The sequence below is a fragment of the Zymoseptoria tritici genome, chromosome 17, assembly GCF_000219625.1.
Source record: "Zymoseptoria tritici IPO323 chromosome 17, whole genome shotgun sequence".
In the NCBI taxonomy this organism is placed as follows: Eukaryota; Fungi; Ascomycota; class Dothideomycetes; order Mycosphaerellales; family Mycosphaerellaceae; genus Zymoseptoria; species Zymoseptoria tritici.
In genome coordinates this window covers 406509-431654 of record NC_018202.1, presented here as the reverse complement: position 1 = coordinate 431654, position 25146 = coordinate 406509, and the positions used below count along the sequence as shown (strand labels likewise).

The 25146-nt window shown below is 45.9% G+C and overlaps 1 protein-coding gene across 1 annotated transcript; it reads right to left on the bottom strand.

Moving 5' to 3' along the window:
- Positions 1–6715: 6715 nt before the first annotated feature.
- On the bottom strand, positions 6716–6907 carry MYCGRDRAFT_29612 (uncharacterized protein; the record flags this gene model as incomplete). Its single annotated transcript, XM_003847119.1, has 1 exon — positions 6716–6907. A coding segment is annotated over one exon (192 nt), but the record flags the coding sequence as incomplete, so codon positions are not given.
- Positions 6908–25146: the final 18239 nt, after the last annotated feature.

The following is a 25146-nucleotide window of genomic DNA, read 5'->3' as shown; positions in this document are numbered from 1 at the left end:
CATTCCGCTGAACCACGGTGCAGGTTTTGGTGCACCTTGCAGAGCAGGTTGCCGGTGCCGACAACCGCGTCAAAGAACCTGCCTCAACTAAACGAGCTTGCACGCACGGAGGCCATCTTACCTCAATCACCATCACCATCGCCGTCTCAGCACGGCCAAGGCGAAGCTCATGCTGTACTTCCATCACCATCACCATCGCCGTGTCAGCTGTCAAGGATGCCAACGCCTGAGCGTCACACCTCCAGCCACTGTCCTCGAATCAACGACAAGACCGTCATTTCGCGCCCGTCCACCAAGTTCCGCGGACAGTGCCGCATCGGCACATTCGGTGGCTCCCCAGCCCGATCTCCTGCCGAGCTCTATATTCCGAATGGATGCCTACCAGACTGGGCCCTTAAGGCCTCGAACGTTCTGGCTTAACGTCACCTTCTCGAGCAACTACATCAATCCTTTGTACGTGAACTTAGCGGATAAACTTAGGAGTACACGTCTCGAAACCGCCACTGCTTGACTCTACGACACGTCGCCTGTTTCGAGCGACGTACGACTGGCGATTTGTTGAAAATGGCATCCTCCCATATGCGGTCGTCACTGTATTATGGTGCGTGTGTGGTCAAGTTGCGCTCAGCATCCATTACCGCAAGCCAAACCTTTTCTCTGCAGATAGCGGGTCAGGAATTCGTTCCCAGCCCACTCGCGGCGAAGCCTCGGCTACGCCCTTTGTCCGCGCAAGCGAGACCATCTTCCCTAACAACATCGCTGCAAGGCAGTTATTAGACATCCGCGACGAATAAACTCACAGTCGTGGAATCCAAGATCTGCCCAATGGTCACATCTAGCGAAGCATTAAGACCTGCTATGCTCCCGGCAGCATGTAAAGAAGCCATCACGTCTGCTGCCCTCAACGGAGCCTACTACAGCTTCGCCAGTAAAACGCGGCGACCTCGATTCTGACCGGGAAAAGGCTTTCTTAAACGGCGCGCAAACGCCCAAGTCCTCTCCTACCCCTCCTATACAGGCACTATCGCCTTCTTCCACCTTCTCTGCTACGCTGCCGGAGGTGGATAACGTGTGCTGTTCGCTAGCATCCTCGCGACCCAAATACGTTACCTTAACGCCCTCCGCGTCGTCTACACCGGCACTACGATATCAGCCGCGACCAGATCCTCGCCAACGCTGAATCGCTTTAATATCTACATTCCCCGGTTCCAGAAATGACGGTCTTTGCTAAGATCAGACAAAGTGTAGCCAGGACTCTGCGCACGATTAGTTAAGAGTTAAGCCGGAAACGTCCATCTCCTTCTCGCTTACCTTCTCCGACATTACGACGGGTGGAGACTCCTAGACACGGCAATTAATTGAACAACGATAGCATAACCAGCTTCCTGGTCGACTTTACCTTACAGTTTGAAGGAATTACCATATACCGCTAATACTTGCCGGCAAACTCAGCGACCGAATTGAACCTCTAATCCGACTCGATGCTACAGCCCGCTTAAGGTAGGAAATTCCATAAACAACTCTGGTGCAACTATAGGAATGGACTGCAACGCATTCCGGAGACAGCGCCGCTAGACTCGATCGATCACAAACGTTAACTCTCCTACTAAGCGGCATTGGATCCTTAATGTGGCCACACGAATGACTACGTTGTCGGACTTGACTTGCACATCTACCTCTCTATCGCTAGTACACTAAGTCTCCGCATTTATGCGAATAACGCAAGGTGATTGCGAGCGCAGGACATAAAGCTACTCGCGCCTATACTCGGTGTAGAGATTGCAAGGACGAGGTTAGACTAGCGTTATATAATTCTCCTTCGCTACTTCGTTAAGCCGACTCCTCTTACGCACCGCGCTCGCGGCGGCAACTGCTATGTTAGTTTCTAAGCCGGCGACTCGCTATAAGATCTACCTTAAAGGATGCATCGAAGTAGTACACTATTACTCTAAGTCTCTACCGCTTCGTTACCTTTATAGGCTATCTTTTAACCGACATTCCCGCATTCTCTAGCTAATGCTCGTACTATGTCGACTTCTACTATAAACGCCTCTCTAGATTATTGTTTGTTTTGTTTGTTTGTTTGTTCTATTTACGTCCTTTTGGAGTCTAAGACTATGTAGGACGGCTTTGCCCTAAAGGCAAAGCAGTAGATCTAGTTACAATTAGATTCTTTGGTATTCTTTAACCTTAGGGGAGACCCCGTACCTAAGGCAATGCTAAAGGACTTTAAACAAATGTAGGACAAAGGAAATCAAACGAGTGTTGCAGCCTAGGGCTGCAGAATTTTCGCGCTAAGCTTTTTGCAGAATTTTTAGCGGATCCTTCCGCTTCGCACGTACGCTACAAATTTAAATGCAAAAGTAGTGCAAAGGCAGCTGTCTAACTCGCTGTCTTCTCTTGTCCTTAATATGCCTTTGTAGAACTGTATGCCGCTTCTAAACGCATATAGCTACGTAGGTTAATCGCAGAGTTGTAGATTCTACCGAGTTCTAGCTCTTTAAAGTGCATGTATGCTTCCTTTCGAGGGCAACGACGTCTCTACTAGAGAAGGGACATGCGATTTCGATTCGGATTTCGAGGAGGTGCGCGTATAGGACAGAGTGGACTGCCTCTTCTTCTTCTTCTTCTTCTTCTTGTTCGTAGCGTAGAGAGCTATTCGTTCGAATCGTGCTGTTGTTCTGTAGCTTGTGTTTCGAGGCGGATTTCGAGAAGGATTTCGGGCGGATTTCAAGAGGTTTTCGAGGAGGTTTCTTCCAGACTGTCTTAGTTTCCCTTCTAAGGAAGGTACTTACGACGGCCACCGCGTGAAGGTGCAGTCTGTTCGGCCGTCGCCTCTCTAGATTAGCGATTATCTTTCCTACCGGCTATAGCGTTTTAAATGCCTATTTAATGTCTTACGCTACTAGGAAGCTCGTCGACGGGCGCGCTTCGTACAAATACTTTAAGGGAGCTTCGGAGTTCTAACTATAATTCTTGTTCGGCCTATAGAACGACCCTATTAACAGCGCATCCGATTATCGTCTATAACGCCGTATTACCCGAGATGCTTCGACGTATAGTTATTAGACTATAGCTTTTCCGCCGTTTAAAAGTTAGTATAAGGCTCTATGCTACTAACATATTTAGCACTTACCCCCTCTCGGCGCTATGTCTCTAGACATCGTAGCTAACAGCCGGAGTCTAGCCGTACTTCTTAATAATTATATAGACCGTCGTAAGCGGGAAGGAGTATATGTTGCTAGTTACTATAGGGCTAGAACCGAGCGGAGAGGGAGGATAGCGATAAGGACGACGTGCCTACTACCGCTAGGCCTAATAGAGAGGGCGGCCGCGATCGCGATGCGGAGACGGAAGCTTACGGATAAGATTAAGACGGCGGAAATTATACTACCGCACCCGATATGCGGTATATAAGGCATCTTCCTAGCGGCTAACTCGGCCGTATACTAAATTGCCTACGGACCCGAGCGCTTAGATCTATATTATAGTAATTACTAGCACTCGAATTAAGATAACTCTCGCTTCTTCTAACAACTTATAACGTAAGATGTTAATCTCGGGAAGGGATACTACAATATAGGACATAGAGATAGCAATCTTCTACGACGTAGTTGTACCTCTTACAATGTCGCGAGAGCGATGTTAGTATCGATAAGAGTGTCGAGAATCCCGGCATTCCGTTTGTCGACGTAATATAGCTAATCTCGCCTCGGAAAGCTATAGACGGGAGATTATAAGGGAGATTCGTCTCGCGGGGCTTACTTACTTATCCTATAGATCCGTTATTAGGTATTTATTAACTCCTTATTAACTCTACTTACTAACTCCTTACTACCGAATACTTACTTATATTAACCCTACTAAGCGGCATAACTTCTATTATAACCTCTAGTAGCGACGATCCTCTAGACCGACTATCTATCGTAATTAAGCGCAAAGCACCTCTAGACGCTCTAGACTATCCCTCCTCCCCCGATTACGACGATAAGCATCCTAGAATAATTCCGTACGTAGTCGATCGTTAAAAGATCGAGCTACGCCGTAACAACCGCTATACGCGCGCTCGATATATACTTATATTACCTACTAACGACGTAGCGATAGAGTCCTTTAACTATAGACTTTATGCGCCGATTTATAGCGCTTACCTACTATAAGACATGTCTTTCTTAGACATGTCTCCCTCGAACATTAACGACCCGGTCGACAATACTATACTATCTTTATTACTACGTTTCGTTATCTAGCAACCTCGCCGCTTTAATAGAGATATTAACGACGGAGTCGAATAGGCCGCATCGCTAACCCTACTATAACTAGTTATCCCGCTACATTATTACTCGAGTAAAGAGGGAGATAACGAAGACGACGAAGACGTACGAGCCGCCCCGGTCAAATTACCTACTTTACCCCTCCCGGCCAAGCCCCGTTCCTAGGCCGTAAGGACACCCTCCTCCCCTCCGCTCCTCCTATATAGCGCTTAGACTAACATTAAAAAGCACCTAACCTCCCTTTTCGCCTCCTACTATTACTACTACTACCTAACGACTCCCGCATCCGTCTCCTCCTCCTCCTCCTCGCTAGACCTTCTCGTCGGTGCCGGCCCGTATAAGGTCGTCGCGCATAGTCCCTCCTTAGCTCTATACGGTAGTAGGTACGCGGAGGAAATGGCGCAGCGAGGTCGATCGCGAGACTAGATAGATAGATAAGATAGTATGGAGGATAACGATAAGGTGCAGCGTTCGTCGCCGCTAAGTCGAAGGGCCTTTGTAGTAGGTTTAAGGAGGCCGGAGGCTAATGCGGAGAAGGAGGAGGAGATGGGGCATAATGGCGAGTTAGGGAGTAGGCTAGGAAGGAAAGAAGTAGTGGTTTGGTAAAAGGGTAGTAAGGAGGGGTAGGGTATCGGTGTTAGGCTAGAGAGAGGAGGACAGAGAGGCGGACTAAAGGAAGGTTATAGATAATAGTGGCGGTGTACAACAACAGCAACAGCCAAGGGAAATGGTGATGTATTCGGCGGAAGTAATACGAGGAGACGGATTGATTCGCGGGAAAGTCGGGAGAGATGAACAGCCGTTCACTTCGGCCTGGGAGCTGTTACATAGGAGGTAAAATAACTGATTCGTAGCGGCGGAGACTTCGGCATCCAGCGGCAGCGTCACTTACCCGACTCTTCCGTCTCTGGCCTCGGCGTTGTCAAGGAAGTATCGAGCTCGGGATTACATTAAGCCATAGATACGATGTTCCCCAAGTCCTACTCCTACATCGAGTAGAGAAAAAGAAGGAGAAGGACAAGGAACAAATCCCAGATTAGCGGCGAGGAGAATCGAGCACCATGTGAGTTGACTTAAACAGCCTAATGATCGGGGTGGATGTAAAATGATCGACTAAATGGCAGAAACGGAGATATCGTCCAGCAGCGGGAGTGTCACTTACCCGGCCGGCCCTTGCAACCGATAGAGCCACTAAGACACAGACCTCACCGCCAGGCTCCTCCTCGAAGGCCGCGAACACTCGCAGCAAAGCCGTCCAGTCCGGGGACCTAACAAGTCGCGAAACCAGCCTACCGCACCACGTACCTCCTCCCCGTCTCATCTTCCAGATCAACACCCGCTCCCATCGACACCAACACCCGATCCTCGCACCACCCACGACCAGCCAAAAGCGACCACCCCTCTTCCTCACCCGCAACCACTCCCAACCTCAACACCACCACCGACGTTGAACTCCTGCAAGCGGCCGCCACCGTCAACTGCGCCGGTCGTTGAGGCGAGGATGCGTCGTCCAGGACAAACAGACGATTTGACGCAGTCAGCGACATTCCATATCCGCAACGAACCATGGGCGTTCCACGGAGGAGAAGAAACAAAGCCACTCCGGCGTCACGATTAAGACCGAGCCCGAGGACGACGATAACCTCTGTGGAGAAACACTGCTGCTATGTCGGGGGAGTCCGCTAAGAGAGAAGAGCACGGGTTTGTACCACTTGCCGGGACCCGACTTCGTCTATGCGGAAAGCGGTAATGTCTGTCCACTCTCGTTACGATCGTTGTCGTAGCTTATCCGGGCAACCTCAACTTTTGCTTCGTGCTTCGAGCAAAGGACATTCTATACTCGACTGTCGTGCTTCGATGTCGAATTTTCCACGACTCAAGTTGGAGGCTTTCTACTTCCGTGACGGTCGACGAGACGGCGAGGAAGTTGGCGGAGATGGAGTTGGCGGAGATGGAGTTGCATAGAGTTCTACCGCTGATGCCGTGTAATGTTGGAAGGTCAGGCTGAGGCTGTTAGGGTAGGGAGACCGGGCGTGAGGGAAGGAGAGTGTGCGTGAGGGAAGGAGACCGTGCGTGAGGGAGGAAGATCGGGCGTGAGGGAGAGAGAGCGTGGGAGCGTGAGGAGGAAGAAGTCAAAGCCGGATCAAGCCGGGTTCTGCCAAGGCACCGAAAACATCACACTGTCTCGCCGCTGAAGGATTGCTTTGACTTGCTAGAGCATGCATGCAACGATAGTAGCCGTCGTGATGGTGAGGCTATCTGCGCCGAGGCCTCCGACGATGGAATGTGATGGCACTGCATAGGCGGTCACCGTGGATCTCTTCGGGCGCTGCAGCAGTCTCGACATCCTCCTCGGCGCTGCTCCAACCGCAGAAACTGCGTGCGTGCTCACGGCACAAAATCTCTCCCACTTTCGGCGCGAATACTATGACCCCGTCTCGCTCAGTAGGATGCTGCTCGAGTCCCTTGCCCAGTGCCTTCTCGATCCGCTGGTAAATCTCAATATCGTACTGCGTCACGACCGAGATAGCTACGCCGGACTTTCCTGCTCGCGCGGTACGACCGACGCGGTGAACGTATGTTTTGCTGTCGGGTAGGATGTCTAAAGTCAGCAACAGATCGACTGACGGAATGTATTGCGCACCGGTCCACATCTGCCTGCGTTAACACAGAAGTGAACCTCATCTGCGAATCGAACGCTTCCTCCACTAATCGATATTAAGGAGCAGTCGCACCGCGTAGAAAGCCTTTCTTTTGCCGACATTAACGGCCCTTAGATAGCTCTTTTACTATATAGGCCTTGCATTTGTGATATCCTTCATTGTGCGTTCATAACACTGAAGGTTGAAGTCATCCGTCGGCTACTTCCACTTCAACGTGCGGCGTTCAAAGGACGCATAATCTTCCTTAGAGTCTTTGTTGGCATGGCCTTCTAAGCAACCCTTTCTCGTCTTCTCTCTGCGCTCTAGAGATCCCTTGCTCTTCCGATATTGTGCCAGTCTTATCGTTTATCTCAACTCGTACACCCTGCCAGCTTACATCCTCCTGCAGCGTGCTCCTCCCCCTCACTCTCATCCCCTTCGTTAAGAATCGAGTCGAACTATCCTAAGACACTCTCCAGCAGTACCACTCTCCAGCAGTACCACTCCCTAGCAGCCAGCTACTACTAGCAATCCGAAGCACTGTCCCAGCAGCGATTTGAAGAGTGTGACGACGAGTTGGAGAAGTGGACCACCTCCTCCGAGGAAAGCGACGCAGCCACAAGCGATGCGGCCACAAGCGATGAGGATGAAAGCGGTTCCGAAGTGGACGGCTCGAAAGAGGGCGACAATTACGCTAGACCCAGAGGCGGATGCAATCGAACGTAGCGGAGGAAGCTCGACCGAGGGACTCGCGTCTGAACACTTATTAAGTCTCATCCCTTCTGTCCCTCTAGCACTCAAGCCTACATCTTGACATCCTTACATCCGAGTGCATTAACGACGTCTTAATCGTACCTCGACTCTCGCATCCAGAGTTCGACTGCCTCCATTAATCTATAAGTGATCTCAAAACCGTTGCTCTCGAGGAAGTCGTCGAGGTTCTGCGCGAGGGCTAGTCTATGTCGAGGTTCTAGGTAGAGCTATGATCCGACCTATAGGTGCGCGGGGACCAGTCCATGTCGTAGATCTGCTACATGACACCTGAATACATAGAATCGACGGCCTGGGCATCGTGTATAACGCCCTTGCCGAGTGGTCTTCGACAGTGTTTGTCCGCTTGGCAGCCAGTGCAGAGGGAAGTAGCCCACTCGTAGGAGATGTGAAGTCGTCTTAGGGTTAGGGTTAGGGTTATGTTTCGGTTCTTGGCAATTTCGCGACCAGGTCTGATGCTTAGACGTACCGAGAACAGTCTGTGGAATGGAGGCGGAGTCGGAGTCGGACATAACCTGCGTCAATTGAGCCCAGTGGTCTAACATCGCGCTTTGTATTCCCTCAAGATCGAGAGGCTCGGGCGGTCATCCAGAAGAACCGGAGTTGCATTGATTTTAGGGCGATGATTGGGTGAATGAGACGAGAGGGATGTGAAATAAAAACCTAAGGGGAGGCAACGAAAGAAGAAGGATGACTGCGGTGAAACTGCGGGGAAAATGGAAAGGGGAAAATGGAGCTGGCCGCCGAGGAGACTTTCAAGATCTTCCCGTAGCCCCCTTTTCGTCGACCTTCAGCCTGATCAGAGACTTCCACTTCAACCTTCGGCCGAACAACGAAGGCGAGGACCAGGATACATTTTAACACGAAGCATGTCGCTTAGCTGGTACTCTCTGGCGTTCGATCATGTCTCTCACAATGCCGAGTACAACAGACGAGGCTGACGGAGAGGACTCAGCCGTCAAGGGTGGTATAACGGTCAGAAGTCCTACCGAGGTTCTTCTCAGATCTGCATCTGACGCGTGAGGTGGAAGTCGCGCTCAGAAAAAGATGCAATCCTCCAGTGACAGCTCCAGCCGATTACAGCGCAGGAAGCAAGCCTCAGACACAGCTATACTGCGTTGCTTCGATCTGCGGTGTCTTTGGATTAGGCTAGGACATCGACACCCGGCCGCATTCTTCTTTCTATGCGACGCTTGCAGTGCGAACTTGGAGAGGAATGCCAGCTGGGACGCAGCAGGAGACGCTTCCTTCGTTCTTCGGGGACTAGCTTTCAAGTTGGCTGGAACTTGTCATGTCTCGTCTGAACATCGCATCTCAACTAATGGGACAGTGTCTCGATTGCGCTTTAGCTGGCTGTGGTAACTTCCGTGCACCGATGTCCTTGTGGTCTTGCGAGATTGAGCATAAAGAGCGAGGCCTCACCACGAACGGACAACGGAGATGCACCTAGTCGGATCGAGTTATGTCGCATCGGCGGAATTAGTAACGAATCCCCTCGTGGATCAACCTGAACACATCGCCCGTTTAGGATGCGCACATCGACTCTGAGCTGCCTCTTGCCTAATTCGCTGTTGATCCTGCCGTGTGGTCATAGCTCGGCGATACAAAGTCTTCGCGGAGTTGACAAAGACGGAGGCCATTTCGAATTTCCTCCCGCAAATCAGCCTTGGCCTCGCTCTCCAAGTGTCAGAATAATGCAGCTGCTACTGCTGCCGTTCAGTCCAAGGTTGGACTAGGCCTCAGAGTTCAGCGACGTATGCGCATATGCGAGCAAAGCTATACAACAAAATCAGCACGTACTCGGGACCACAGATCTGCTCAGAGCTGATTCTACTAAATGTGGACATGCGCACCCTGCTTTTTATTTAATAAGTCCAACAGAATTTAACATTTTGAGCTCGTTAACTCTCAATTATTTAGGATTAAGGAGTTCATTGCTATGCCTTTTGGAGTCCCACTATCAACCAGGATCGCAGTATCGCACAACAGCAATCATCGCCTCCGCCGAGAAGCCTTGGACGATCTAATTCTCCTACTCCAGGGCAATCCGCTCTGCACTCTTTCGGATATACTCGAGCACTTACGTCTCCGCTCTCTCGGGACTCGAGCGGATGTACTATAAGGCTGTAATAGTCAAGCAGCTTTCTTACAAACAAATCAACATAAAACCGGTCTCTGAAAATTCATTAACAATGTGTAACAGCACATCGATTCTACCTCGTAACTAATGAGCGGTCGCGGCAGAACGACCGATAAGATCCAAGAGACCCCCTCTTTTGCATCAACCGCGCCACAGCCTTTCCCGGAGAAGGTACGGACGAGTCCGGATTTAATTCATCCACTCTCCTATGACACCTACTGATTTCCAACACCTAATAGTCAACCAGGGCGGGCTGTATTCTACCTACACAACGAAGGGAGCAGCTAACTTGAAGCAAAAAGCACATAATAGTGACTTAAGTGAAGCGTCTCACAAATCTGGGAAAGTCAATGTCTCTTCAGCCCGCAGAAAAACATCGGACGACCTTATACAGCTAAAGTCACATGGCTGACCACATACCTAATCCGCGGCCGCGGCGAGGAATGGAAGAGCTTTATAGGAAGTGCTTGCAAGGACCGCTGGACACGAACGGAAGCTCCGTCTGCAGGTTCCACTAGAACAATGACTAAAAGAACACATACAGCAGAGAACGCCGAGCAACACTACTGATCCCGATAATTCTGATGATGACCACAAAAAAACCCCGGAGATCAATCCGGCGACGGCCTGACATACCTGCGTCCGTCACCTATGATAGCGTACCTTCACAAGCATCGTGCAGCTCGCGGCAGTAATGGCGGCTCCATCGATCCCACTTCGCAGTTCTGGGAGCGACACAACACCGATGGCTAGAGACTACTGAAGACTACCCTTGTATTTCCAGTGCCCATACCCGATGCTCGAATGTCAACTCCCAAATCATTAACAGCTCCTCCCACCTCCGATCTTCCGACAATCGATATAGCATCCTCATCTCCTCCCGAAACACACACTGGACTACCTCCACGATTGCGCGCCTAGCCTTAACGCAGCGACCGCTTCTCAGACAAGGCTTAAGTCCCTCGCCACCGGACGACACGATCCACAAAGTTGACTGCGGGTCGATAGTCCTTTGCGAATACTTCGACCGGGCCGAGTAATATGCAGGCACAATACCCTCAAAGCACGCCCTACTTGAGTAGGCTGGACCTGCGACGATGAAGATACACGGAGAAGACGTGCGGCAAGGTGACATGTCCATTTCATCATCACGACCCGACTAACAGGCTGTCTGAACTGGCAAGCATTTCGCCTGTCTACAGGTGCGACGCATTGCAACCCAGTCCACGCCGACGGACAGAGTTAATGGTGGTAGATTGCCGTCGTCGCCGTCACAAAGCTCCATTTCTAATTGCGAGGGGAGGATTGAGTAGGCACAAGACGCTCGATATTAAAGTAGTTAGCGTAGATCTAGGGTTAAGACAGTTCTATTGTAAGATGCGCCGCCGCAACGATCAAGTGTATCTATCACAAGATGTACAGAGCATTAAAGCTACTTGCAACGATGCTATCTCCTATGCAGCCCGTTCTGCTCCGGATCGAGTATTATTAGGTGCTGGCCACACCTACACATCGAGTACGAGCTTTCGAAAGGAGTATCTGAGAAGGAGGCAGCAACAATCTATTCTCTAGCAGTACTAAGTTACTAGCCGCCAAATCTCGACCTCCGTCTCCGCAAAATCGAATTGTTTCGGTCTATCCCACGAGGCGAAGATCGTTTTAACACTTCAAGCTCGTCAACCCGTTTTGATGGTACAGCGCTTGGCGTACATAACTCGTTGTGCATGTCCGAATCAGAGTCGTAGATCTCGTGCGATGTAACAGGTCGCCTTTATGCTCCAGCCGACCTCCAAGGTCGATACTAAATAACATAATAACTTAATGTTGTGAAACTGCCCAGCGGTTTGGATAGAAGCGAGGTCAGGCAGTAGGCCCTAGGCAGCGCAAAACCTACGTCTTAAGGGCGCAGTAAGATTGTAGACGAAGGACGCCTGCGAAGAGCTACTTTAACAACTCCGTAAAGAATCGCAGCCGAGGGGGTGGCTGTTGCTAAGTTCGACCAAGTCCGCTTATAATCTGCTTAGAGGATGCGCAAGGATAATCGATTAGTAGAGATGTTTCCGTAAGCATAGTCGATCGTGCCGGGGGACTAGGGGGGAAGGAAGTACAAAACTTGTAGAGGCCTAAATTAGTGCCAAATTACTAGTAGTTGCCGCTGCGCGATGTAGAAGAGCTTGAACTACCTCTGCAAATGCGTCGTAGTTCTTAAGTTCCAACGTCGAACAATTGCTTAACTCTTTTGTTTAACATACTTTAAGCCTACGAGCGTTAACTTTGTCCTGCTCTAGGATCTACTATTATTAACGTAATACTTCTACCTCTTAAGACTTTTAGCTTAAATCTAGAATCTATAAAGCCTAAAGATCCTAGGAGTATAGTAAAAGTCTTATATATTTCTAGTATAAGGCTAGATTCCGATATTTATAGTTATTAGCTTAGTATCTTTATAATATAAGACTTTTAGCTTAGATCTAGATTCTTTATAGCCTATAGATCCTAGAGTAATAGTAAAAGTCTAATATACTTCTGTTATTAGGCTAGATTACGTTATTAAACGTTATTAGCATAATATCGTATCTTCCTAAGACTTTTAGATTAGATCTAGGGTCTCTAGCCTCTAAAGATCCTAGACTTATAGAAAAAGTTTTATATCTTTCTACTCTTATCTTAGATTAAGCCTTTAGCTTAAATATATTATCTAGAGTTATAGAGATAATACCTTAACTTATTAAGACTTTAATATAAGATCTAGAATCTTTAGCGCTAGAAGATTCTAGAGATCTAGTAAAAGTCTTATAACTTCCTAGCTTTAGGTTAAAATACGTTATATATTGTTATTAACGTAATGTCTTAAATATCTAAGACTTTTAATATAAATCTAGAATCTTTAGCCTTTAAAGATTCTTAAAATCTAATAAAAGTTTTATATTTTTTATCTTTATATACCGTAATCCTCTATTACTATTAATTTATAAGTTGCTCGTTCCTTTAGCCCTTAGTATCTACTAGTATACTTTACTACTAGCCCGTCCGACAAATTTAAGCTACTTACTTTCCCCTCTCCGCCTTACTACTCTTTACTATCCTATTAAGGACGAGATTAAGCTACGTAAGCTACCTTTACTACCTAGGCTACCTTCGCGTCCTACGAGTAGAGTTGTAGACTAGCTACCCTACGTAGTCGGCTTACCTTTATATTTTCTACTACCTACTAACTATATCGAGCGCCGCGTCTATACTATAACCTTCGTATCTAGTATACTATGTATACGCGACTACTACTATATATAATATAGTATATAATCAAGCTACGCGAATCTCCTTTACCTCCTCTATTACTAAACCTTTATTACTATAGAGCCTTCGAGACGCCTGCTTCTACCGTAACTCTATCTACTATACTACCTAAGTAATAGACCTCGATCAAAGTAGCCTTCGTCCGGCGGAATGCTAAGGCACTTATAATCTAGTACTTTATGTCCAAATTTATAGTAGAGTAATATAAAGACAAGGTCTCTAATCGCGATTAAGTCGATATCTCTTATATACTCTAAGAGGCTAAGAAATACTAAGGGAGGAAAGCGCGGCTATTAGTACTATTAATTTATGTAAAGGACGAGAGGCTTGCTAAAGCGCCTACTCTAAAAGTAAAGTCTATAGAGGAGGTTAATAACGCTCTTACTCTACTTTAGGAGTAGGTACTAGACAATGTACGCGAAGAGCTAGATAAGGTAAAAAAGGAGCTGCGTAAGGCAAAGGCAGCTAATAACACTCTTACGACTAATAACAACTAGTACGAAAAAGATTTAAAGCGGATCTATATAGGATAACATGTATATTAAGGTTACTAGTAGAGATAAGTATACCTCGGAACTAGTAGCTTAGAAAGCTACTAACAAGCAGCCTATATAAGAGAAGTAGGATCTAGTTAAGAAGCTCTAGACTACTAATAATAAAGTTAAGCACCTTATAGAGTAGGAGTAAGGGCTTAAGGGGGAGCTAGAATCCTATATCGGTTATAACGAGCCGCTTATAGAGGCAAAGAATAGCCTTATAACGTAACTTACTAGTAGTATAGAAACTGCGAGCTAAAGGAGAACAATAAGCTTAGTAATAAGATAAAGCGCTCTATATTAGACTATACTATTATTGTTTATTAATTTATCGAGCTTACTACTAAGAGTTAAGCTACTTATTATAGGAAAGAGCGTTCTTTAGGATTATAGGGTAATGTCTAGACGCTTCTTAGAGAGGCTTAGTCTATCTAGCTCTTCCCCGAAAGAGTCTAGTAGTATCTAGGAGCTTCTAAAATAGTACGACTAAGCTAAGGCTAGTAACTAAGTAATGCTAGATCTTTTAAAACAGATCTAGGATCTCTAGGGTTCTAGGATTCTATAGCTAATATAAAAGATCTTAATACTTAAGCAATTACGCTAATAACAGTTTATAACGTATTATACCTTATAAGCTAGTAAATCTAAATCTTTTAGAAATGTTCTAGAACCTCTAAGGGCTATAGATCCTAAGAAAAATCTAAGAGACTCTAGAATTTAAATTATTATAAGAATAACTATTAATAATATTTTCTCCCTAAGAGCTTAGTAAATTAGAATCTTTTAGATATAGTCTAGAATCTCTAGATATCTAAGATCCTAAGTCTAAAAGAAAAGATCCTAATAGTATAGCTAATACGCGAATAATATAGGATAACGTATTCTACCTAAATACTTAGGTAATATAACTCTTATAAAGATATAAGATCCTAAAGGTATATTTTAAGATTCTAGAAGTTTAATTATTACTATAATAACTATAAATAACGTATTCTTTACTATAGCGTAGTAAATCTAAATCTTTTAAAGATTTCTAAGGATCTCTAAGGGCAAAAGATCTAAAATCTAGACTAAAAGATCTAAAAAGCTTAATAATTATGCTAATAACCCTAAATAACGTATTCGTCTATTATACTAAGGGAATCTAAATCTTCGAAAAGTTTTCTAGGATCTTAATAACTAAGAGATCCTACATCTGTTTTTAAAGATCCCGAATTCTATCTTATTACGCTAATAACGTTAGATAACGTAATTAACCTTAGGGTCTAGGGAATCTAAATCTTGTAGAACTCTTATAGGATCTTTAAGACCTAGAGATTCTAGATATTATTAATAAGATTAAGATAATTAATTCTATTATGCTAATATCGTAAGATAACGTATTAGTCTATAAAGCCTAGTAAATAAAAATCTTTAAGAGTAGAATTAGAGCCTTATAGATCTAAAGATTCTAGTTCTAAAGTAAAAGATCTTAGAAATCTAGTCTATTACGCTAATAATATTAAATAACGTATTTAGTCTTAAGGCCTAAGGAATCTAGATCTTTAAAAATCTTCCTAGGACCTTTAGGGGTCTAAGATCCTTAATCTAATATAAAAGATCCGGAAATATAAGGAGTAATATTAATAACGTAGTATATTATATTTATTCCTAAGGCTAGAGAAATTTAAATCTTTAAGAAGTTTTTTAAGATCTTTAGGGCCTTAAGATTCTTAATCTTATCTAAAAGATCTAGAAAAAGAAGGCCTTACGTTAATAACGCTAAATAAAGTATTATAGCCTAAAGGCTTAGGAGATTTAAACCTTTTAAATCTTTTAGAAATTCTCTAGGATCTCTATAGCTATAAGATCCATAACCTTGCTTAAAAGATCTAAAATATTAAGGCTTTATGTTAATAATACTAGATAACGTATTCTATCCTAAAAGCCTAGAAATTTAGGATCTTTTAGAATTTTCTAAGAATCTCTAGGTTCCTAAGATTCTCGATCCTATCTTAAAGATCTAAGAAGTTAAGGCCTTATACTAATAATATTAAATAACTTATTCTATACTAGGACGTTATAAAAGCAAATCTTTTAAGTAAGCTCTAGGATCTATAGGGCTATAAGATCCTTATTCTAATATAAAAGATCTAAAATATTAAGGACTTATAGTAATAACATAAGATAACGTATAATAGTATATTTGCTATTAAGGCCTAGGATCTCTAGCTCTTTTATATTCTTTTTAGGGTCTTTAGGGCCCTAAGATCCTTAATATACCTTTAAAGATCTAAAAAGAGAAGACCTTATATTAATAACGCTAAATAACGTATTATAGCTTAAAGCCTAGAAGATCTAACTCTTTTAAAAACTATCTAGGATCTTTAGGGGCCTAAGATCCTTAATCTAGAATAAAAGATTTAGGACTATAGTACTTTACGTAAATAATAGCTAATAACGTATTCTATACTAGAATATAGGAAATATAAATCTTTTAAAACTTTCTTAGGATCTCTAGGACCCTAAGACCCTTAAATTACTTTAAAAGATCTGGAATTCTTAGGCCTTATGTTTATAATACTAGATAATGTATCTTACCTTATAGCCTAGAGAATCTAAATTTTTTAATTTTTTTATAGGATCTCTAGCCCTCTAAGATTCTCGATCCTATTTTAAAGATCTAGAAATATAATACCTTATGTTAATAACACTTAATAACGTATTCTATACTAGGACGTAGTAAATACAAATCTTTTAAAGAAGCTTTAGAATCTCTAGGGCCTTAAAATCCTCGATCTTAGTTAAAAGATCTAAAAGGTAAGGTCCTTACGTTAATAACGTAAGATAACGTATTCTGTCTTAAAGCCTAGACAATCTAAATCTTTTAGACTTTTTCTAGAATCTTTAAGGCCTAAAGATTCTTAGTCTAGTTTAAAAGATCTAAAAAGCTCGGTCCTTATAAAAATAATACTAAATAACAGTTTAACGCTAGGGCATAGTAAAATTAGAATATTCTTAACGTAGCTAACTAGTATAGGAGTAAGATAGGTAAAAGATCCTACTCTTCTACCAGCTACTTCTACTAAGCGTATACAGATTTTAAAGAACCTAAATCCGGAACGCCGAACGCCTTATCCTTTGGTTCTTTAAGGGTATTTAGGCTAGGATGCCCTAGTCTCTTATACTATAAATCGACAGTATCCTTAGGACTAATATCCGTAGTTAAGAGGCTAGTTACCTCTTTGTTATTACAGGGGGCAATAGAGAGATATAGCCTATAAAGGTTCTTTTCTTTAACTGCTTTAGTAAGCAGTTTACCTTCTCGGTTATAAATTTCTATTACGCCGTCCCCGAACCGGCTATAGCACTTACGATCCTCTAACTGCCCTAATGAAATTAGATTAAAATTAAATTCCGGGGTAAATAGGTAGTTTTCGAAAATTACTAATTTATTAGTATCTATAAATCGGCTTTCTACGCTGCCGAGGCCGTAGGATGTTATTTTACTAGCGTTTCCCTACCCGATAGTAGTGCACTTATTAGTAGAAGATTTAAAAAAATCTCGATTACTAATAATATGCCTTATAGCAGCACTATCTAGGTAAAATTTCGCGTTTTCGAGTTTTTGGCCTTTTCTAGGTTTAGAAATGTCTAGACTAACTAGTCCTAATTCGGTCGGGACTAGTGCAGGCTAGGTATAGTCTAGACTTTCGGCAGGCTCGAAATTTCGCGTTTTACCTAATTAGGAAGTGTCTAGACGAGCTATTCCCTTTTAATAAATGTCTAGATAGTCGCGTTTTTCGATTTCTTCTTTAAACCTCGTAATAAGGACCTCGCATTCGCTATTATCTCGATCTAGATCTAGATCGTTATCGTTACCCTGCGTAATAAGCGCGTTTTAGTTAGATTCGTCGTTCTAGCTAGTTTTATCGTTTTTGTTGTTTTTTAGTTTCCTAGCCTTCTACTAAGATGGCGCTTTATGCAGGTATTAATAATAGTAATTGTTATCATTATGCGTGTCCTTATCGCAGTGTTTGTAGTATTTGTTTACGTCCTTTAAGTTTTGTAGATGTTTAGAAGAATTACTATTTTTTAAAGTTTTTCGACAATTCGCGATATAAAGAGCTGTTTCCTTCTCTTTGTCTCGATTGTCTATACGACAAAACTTGTCTAAAAGGTTAGAGAATAACCCTTCTAGATCGTAGGTTATCTCTTCGTCCTTTTTAGTACGAAAGCCTTATATTATAGTAGTAACAAAGCTATCGTATTCCGGCGTTAGGTTATTAAGTAATAACGCGATAATAACCTGCACAGGTATATCTATGCCCTTTGCCTTTAATTAATTGTAAAGGCGGCGCATATTGTTTAGGTATACCTCCATTTCGCCGGTGCCTTCTAGGCTTGTTTAAAATAGTTCCTTACATAGGATAAAAGAACTATTAAAGCCCTTAGGGGCATATAGCTCCTTAAGGTCTTCCTAAGCCTTTTTAGGCTCTTTTGCGCCTTATATATGCAATAGAGGCCTGTCTTCGCAGGCTAAACAAATACTAGCTAACGCTTTCTTCTTTTAAGCGTCTGTAGCATCGTTTGCCTCTATTGCGACTAGACAGTCTTTTTCTATAAGATAGGACTCCATTCTTAAAGCCTAAATCTCGTAGTTAGACTGCCCTTTAAGACGCGCAAAAGAGAAGGTCTTGTCGCTCGAAGTAAGCGACATGTCTAGCTCTTCTGAATCGGGTAGGGACTAGACACTCGAATCTCGAATTCTCGTTCTAAGGAGATAGGCACCTTACTACCGCTACTCGCTAGTCTCCACCAGCACTTCGCGGATTTAAGCCCTGACCTACTTATATACAGCTTGCTAGTAGCTTCCGAGTTTAAGGAAGATTCCTCTACTAGTAACCCCTTTACCCCAGATTACTCCGGGAGAGGCGCCGCAGGGACTGTAAAGGCCACGAGCTCCTTAGATATATAGTCGCTTGTCGAGTTAGTCGTCGAATCGCTCGTAGAATCGCCCGAAAATCGGTCGTAGGATCGATATTCGTAGAATCGTTCGAATTAGTCGTAAAATCGCTCAAATGTCGGTCGCAGAATCGGTCGAATTTGGTCAATAGTAGTAGGGTAGGCTATAAGCTAGCCGGGCTCATAACCTGTTAAAAAGTGGAAGTAATAGCTAGGTAAAAGAGGTAGAAATCGCTTAATTGCGTGCTTTCGATTCTACGGACGTTTCTAACTCTTATATGCCCTTTTACTAGCTATCTAGAAGCTTCTGTATACGCGTATGCGTCGATTAGACGCGTAATCGATGACGTAATCGTCGAAACTAGTAGAGAGATAAAGAAACAATTCGAAGAAGAAGAGTTTCTAGAATTTTCGACTAACGCCGGTACGATTTTGGGCTAGTCCCGATTAGGACGAGCTAGACAGAGGCTAGTCCCAATCGGGTAACCGCTAGTCCGAATTGGGTAAGGTGCGCCTGGAATCTTCGACCAACGCCGGTATGATTCCGCGCTAGTCCCAATCGGGTAAAAGATCGTCGACCAACGCCGGTTCAGAAATCCACTAGTCCGAAAACGGCACCGACGCCTAACGCCTTCCGGAATTCAGCTTATTTTTAACATCCCTACAGCGGTCGCTCGTAGCCTGTTACTAGCGCCCTACGCTTCCTCTTCCTCGATGCCCTTCCTACGCTAGTAGATCCTGGTTTCACGGGCTCGTCGCTTAGCTTTAGTAGCGGATATCTAGACGTTAGCATTAGGGTTTTGTAGGGAGTAAAGGCGTACTAGGTAAGGGCGGTTGCAACTGTATTACTAGTCGGAGCAGCGTCGCCTATAGTAGACGATATAAAAAACTCCTGTGCGGAAGGACATAGCTCGCCGGCATCGACAAATTCTAGTTCCTCGAATACTGCCAGTTCCGTGAAGTCGGGAAGGCCGAATCCAAGGAGCGCGTCGAAGTCGAAGGTAGGAAGAGGGAGATTAGGCGCCGGTGTTGCGCTCTCGTATAGCGTCGAATTTTGAGTGTTACGAGCATGTAGGGCTGTCTTTATAAAGGGGAGACGATAAGCTACGAAAGTAATAGTCAGCTAGTTCTTACGGCAATCAGATGTTTGCGCTTTGCACGCACGACTTTTCGGGGATGCATAGCACACTTGCGACAGGCTTTAAGGAGGAGGTAACAGTAACGGAGTCCGAGCGAGTAATGGCGCCTTAGCCTGCCATAGAGTCTGAGCCTGCTATAGAGTTTAAGGTATCGAACAGGTGTTCGCGGGTTTAGCTGCGTCGGCATTCGTTAGCTGGCTCTTATAAATAAGAAAGCAGAAGCTGTATAATTGGCCTCGAAGGCTCCTACTTTATCGCCGCGGTTACTTATGCCGCAATACGACCGGTAGCGCGTCCGGATATCCGGAGAACGTTGTAGGAAGCATGTCGGTAGTCGTGGAGCGTTGGCTAGGAATGTTAGTTCAAGACGATTATAAAGCGGACGTTAATAGAGAAAACGCAAGCTGAACAGGTGCCTGTCCTGTCTTATATCTGACCCTAGGTAGGTAACACGACCTCCTCTCTGTGTTATTAACAGGAGGTAGTGTAAAGTTGCACGGGCGGTTGGAAGCAGAGCACCATAACATTCATTATTTATACACACTATAATGCTTAAAGCATTCTAACGCGAGGGAGATGCGAAATGTAGATTGCGGGGTACAATGCATTGTAGTAGCACGGTGTTGCGAGACGAGGTAGTCCACCGCCGCATTACGCAATCACACCCGACGGCCTTAGGTGCTATGTCTAAGTCCTCTACAATTAAGCTAAAGACTCGACTAAGGCGCTAAGAAGAGGATGACATCCCGCCCGAGGTTCTTTCCACGGCAGCCCGGTACTACACATTATGCCTTGTCGTTACGCGTATAACTTATCCCATCCTATCCTATCCTATCCTACCCCTTCTGCCTCGGTAGTGTATACTTGCTTGCCCGAATATTCTACGTCTCCTCTTTACGCAACTCCTCCAAATGCCGTTAGCGTTCCCCGCGAACCTCGGTAAGCGTGTAATACAGAGAAGCATAGTAGTTGTCGTGTCGTCGTCGCCGCCTAGCGAGCTACATCACAATCCCACCTTGTGAACTCTTACGCAAGAGCGGTCGTTGTTAGTAGCGTCGGCTACGTTAAAGATAATGTGTAGAGTCGGGATTTGTAGGACTAAGTCGGGCCGTTATAAGGAGGATATCTGCCGGGAGGGGAGGCGAGAAGTGGGATTCTTCGTGGTCCAAAGGTGCATTCAAAGGGAGTGGTGCGAGTGTTCCGGTCGTGCGGAGGGCAGTCGTAAGGTGAGGAGTGGTCGTAAGGATCGGAAGAAGAAGTGGATGTAAGAAGTAACGGACAGTAAGAGGCAACCCAGGCCGAGACGCAGCAGTATCTAGTCGAGCGTTTGACTTGGATGCAGAGCACACGTTAGCGAGATAGCCGCCTATAAGTAGTAGTCAAGGCAGTGACCTATAAGACAGGCATCTCCACGTTCGTATCTCCAAACTCTAAACAGAGGAACCGGAGCAGGAAGACTTGAGCTTGCACCTAGACCGACTGCCGGAAAGCTTTCCCGCTGCCCTCGCCGGGTAGTTTCGTCTCGATAGAGGTGGCGATTAGGCCGAGCCGATGTGATAGGGGAGGGTAGTCTAATTGTCCGAGTCGGATGTTATAGTTGGCGAGGTGTCGTTTGAAGGCGTGTGGAGTGGCGAGGGTAAGACAGAAGTCGACTTTGCGGGAGGTGCAGGAGGAAGGGATAGAAAAGGAGGTGGATAGCGAAGCAAGGTGGCGGTAGTGTCGCTATAGAACGAGAGTTCTCGACAAGTGCCGGTGATAACCTGGCGGTTGTGAGAATAACATATTTGCTAGAATACCTTGCACATAATCGATAACAACTTGCAAACGTGCAATGCTATGCGCCCAGAGGTGCTAGGACCCGGCTCCTTCAGACCGCGTGCGCTTAAGCAGCGAACGCGTTAAGCATGGAGTTGACTTTTTAAGTCTCGCGCTTAATCTCCCGCTGTTGCTGCCGGAGAGCTTTCTCGTACTAGCCATGTTAACCTTTAACGAACCCCCGAAGCATCGTCCTCGTAGGCCTCGCTTAAAGGAAAGCAAGAGCCTCCTCATGACCTGCGAGTTTATGTGCTAGTACACCTCGGACAGTCTCGTTGTCGTTATTACCGTAACGCTTAATTCCCCGCCTTAGCTCTACACACTTCTATTCCAACTCTATCTTCTCTGCGCTACCGTTATGCGGAACCTTATCCGGAAAGAGGTCTATAATCTGGCGAGCGGTGTTTTCTACTGTTGCCAGGCCTTGCTCGACGGCGGACATTCCCTCTACGTTGTCCTCTGTCTTTTGTAAGATTCTCGCAGCTGCCTGCATTCTTACAGCGATGCTTGTTCCGCGACCCGTTACCGTTGCCTTGTCGTTATCTAGGTTTGAAATACTTAAGCAGAGGTTAATAAGACGTGCCTGCAGACCCGCTACAGTATATCGATTCGCTTTTCGATTATCCTAACTTACGAACTCCAAAATTGCCTTAAAAGTCCAGTCTCGCGCAACATGTTTAGCCGTCCTGTCGCTAGATACTAGCTTGTTAGTAGTAGCGCCGGCAGCCTGCAGAGCAAAGCCTCTGTCCTAAGTAGAAGAGTCCGAGCTGGTAATTTCGTAACTGCTATCCTTAACCTTGCAAGTCTCTAGCAGCTTTACGAGCCGCGCTGTTGTTCTATTATCCGGAAGCCGAATACGTTTAAACGCACTACTAAAAACCTTTGTTACCGGTTGCTGCGGCGTTTTATGTAGCCACCCGGACGTAACGAACTTCTTGAAAGTGTTCGTAAGGTCCCGCACATCTCGATCCGCATCCTTCTAAATATCCCGCTAGACAGGACCACTTACACCCTTCAGTTTCGCGCGCGCCTCTCGACGAATGCTTGACAGTTCCTGCACAAAAGAATCGTTTTCCTTGTCGGCGGCTCCTTTCTAGTAGACTGCGCCGGCATATTGTGAGGCTTTCTAGCAGCTGCGATTGTATGTTACGTCCAATTAATCGTTGTAGTATTCGGCATAGACCTCCTTGTAGTCCTTAGGCTAGCTGATTTTACGTCGCTTTGCGCGTAGAGAGCACAAAAGAGCGACGGGTACAAACAGCTAATCCGGAGCAGGGGAAAGCGCTATAGTAATACTGACAATAAAGTGATTTCTCATGTGTTAATGGTGTTGGCGGATGTAAGAGAATTCTGCCGGCTTCGATCGCGGTGCCCTAAAGTACGACGTCCCTCCGATGCTCGTGTTCTACCTCTTTCGCGGTATTATGCAGCGTTATCTGTCCTTCTCTTGGTAAAGTAGCTTTGTCGTCGTGCAGAGAGTTATTCACGCGATCCTTAGTATAGTCCTCGGCATAGGATAGTGTATGCGGTAGATCGAGTCGTCTATTGGCTGCGGCAGAGGCTAAGGTCGGAAATGTAGTAGTCAGAGGTTGCGCTAGGTGGGACGTAAGGTCCAAGGATGTGTTGTTAACTCAGGAATGGGCGCGATAGAAATGTGCCAGGTCGAACATGGCTGAAGTGCGATCGGTCGGTAGACGGGTAGGTCGGGTGGGTATGGCACGGGCGCGGTATGGAAGGAGTGGTGCGTGGAGTGACGTAAACGGGCTGGAAGGTAGGTAGCATCGCCGCTGTCGGTGGTTCGTTTGGTGTGATAGTGTTTGACGGTCGGCCTGCTAGATCTGTAGAAGTTGGCCATAAGCCTAAGGTGTTGGCACGATAGGCGCAGGGAACTTTCAGGGAGGCCTTTTTCGATTGCGTTAGGAGGCTGAATGCTAATGCTAAGAAGTAGTTTTCTCTGCGACAAATCGTGTCCTACCTATGACCGATCCCAATCCTACCCGTTGTTGTAACTTGAGAAGCATGTGATGAACGAAATAAACGAAATGCCGCCTAGGCACTGCAGATGGCAACTTCTCTGCCAAAAAGGTTGGAAAAATCTCCACGCCATGTACCAAGACCTTATCCGCCACCTCCCGTTTTGCTTATTCTCCGCTGCGACTTACGTGGACATGAAGGTTCGTCCTCTTCGCAACAGATGCTCCGCCAGCATATCATGATGCAGGCTTTGCCGACAGCCATAGCACCAATGACCATCCCAACCATCCTAACCCACCCGATCAACTACTCCTCTCCCTTACGAGCGCGTTCGTACGAAAACATCTTTTCTATCCTAGTAGCATAGCGCCGCGCCTTCGGCGATCTAAACTCTGGATCCTCTGTCCGCCCCGGGGTTGTCGCAGGACTCTTAGCCTTACGAGATAGACGCCTCGCGGGCGTGGCAGTAAGCGTCGATCCTATTCTCTTCGGCCTTGGGAGCGGTAGCCGAGAGGGGGTGGACGCCGGTCGAAACGCTAGAGGAGGGAAGACGACGGGTCGTTGGGACATGGCCAGCTTGCTAGGTGTAGCGATAAGGATCGAGGTAGGGCGAGAAGTGCTAACGTCTAGAAGTGGACGCGGTAATAGCGTGCGCGTTGCTTCGATTATGCGAGACGTAGTAGGAGGCTTACGAGCGGAGCGTATAGGAGTCTCCGGAGGCGGAGGGATCATCGCTCGTTTCCCCGGCGTCGAGACTCGTAGGGCGGCGAGCGGCGAAAAGACGGACGCATTAGCTCTGCTTCGTATAGTCGACGTGGGATTCTCTTCGAGCTTCAACTTCGGTGCGGAAATTTGGGAGGAGCGGGTTAGAGTATCATTGCGAGGGAAACGAAACGGACCGGGAATGCGAACGGGTTGATCATAAGCCTGTGCGAGCGTCGATTTCGAGGAGCTGATGGTGCTGGACGTTGAGGGAACGTCTGGAGGTCGTAGAAGTAAAACGGTCCTTAGACTTGCCTTCAAAGGGGCTGTGCGTGTCATGGCAACGAGAGTACCTTTCCAACGAAGGTGTAGTCATCGGCACGGTCAACTATTGATTGCGGGAGGACCCTGGACGGATTTAGGAGCCCGGATCGATATGCTTGCGCGGCATTGACGACAATTTGAAGGATCTTGGAGGTCGTGCTTTGCATGCCACTGACTGTTTATCTTCTTTCTTGCTTTTGCGACTTCGGAAGTTGACTTTGAAGCAGTCATGAGCAGCACTTTCTCCCCATCACTCTCGCTGCCTCGAGGATTGTTTCTCGAATCACAAAAACTTCATCATCTCACAGCGGTAGACAAGGACCATTGAAGTTGTTGACTTCGCGGATCAGCTGCTCAGTCTATAGGTCGGTCAGTCAGCATAAAGAATATGCCTGGGTGAATGCGTTGCACGTCATGTACCGGTCTGACGCTGGCTTTGTTCGGATGTGCCAAGTGGATTTCGATGTCGGTCATCTCGCGCAACAAAAGTGCTGGTCAAGTCCCAAGTGCTGATGGCGTTGGCTGTCGGACCGGTTGTACCCATGGCTGCAATCGGTCTGTCATCACCGTGCATGCAATCAATACAGA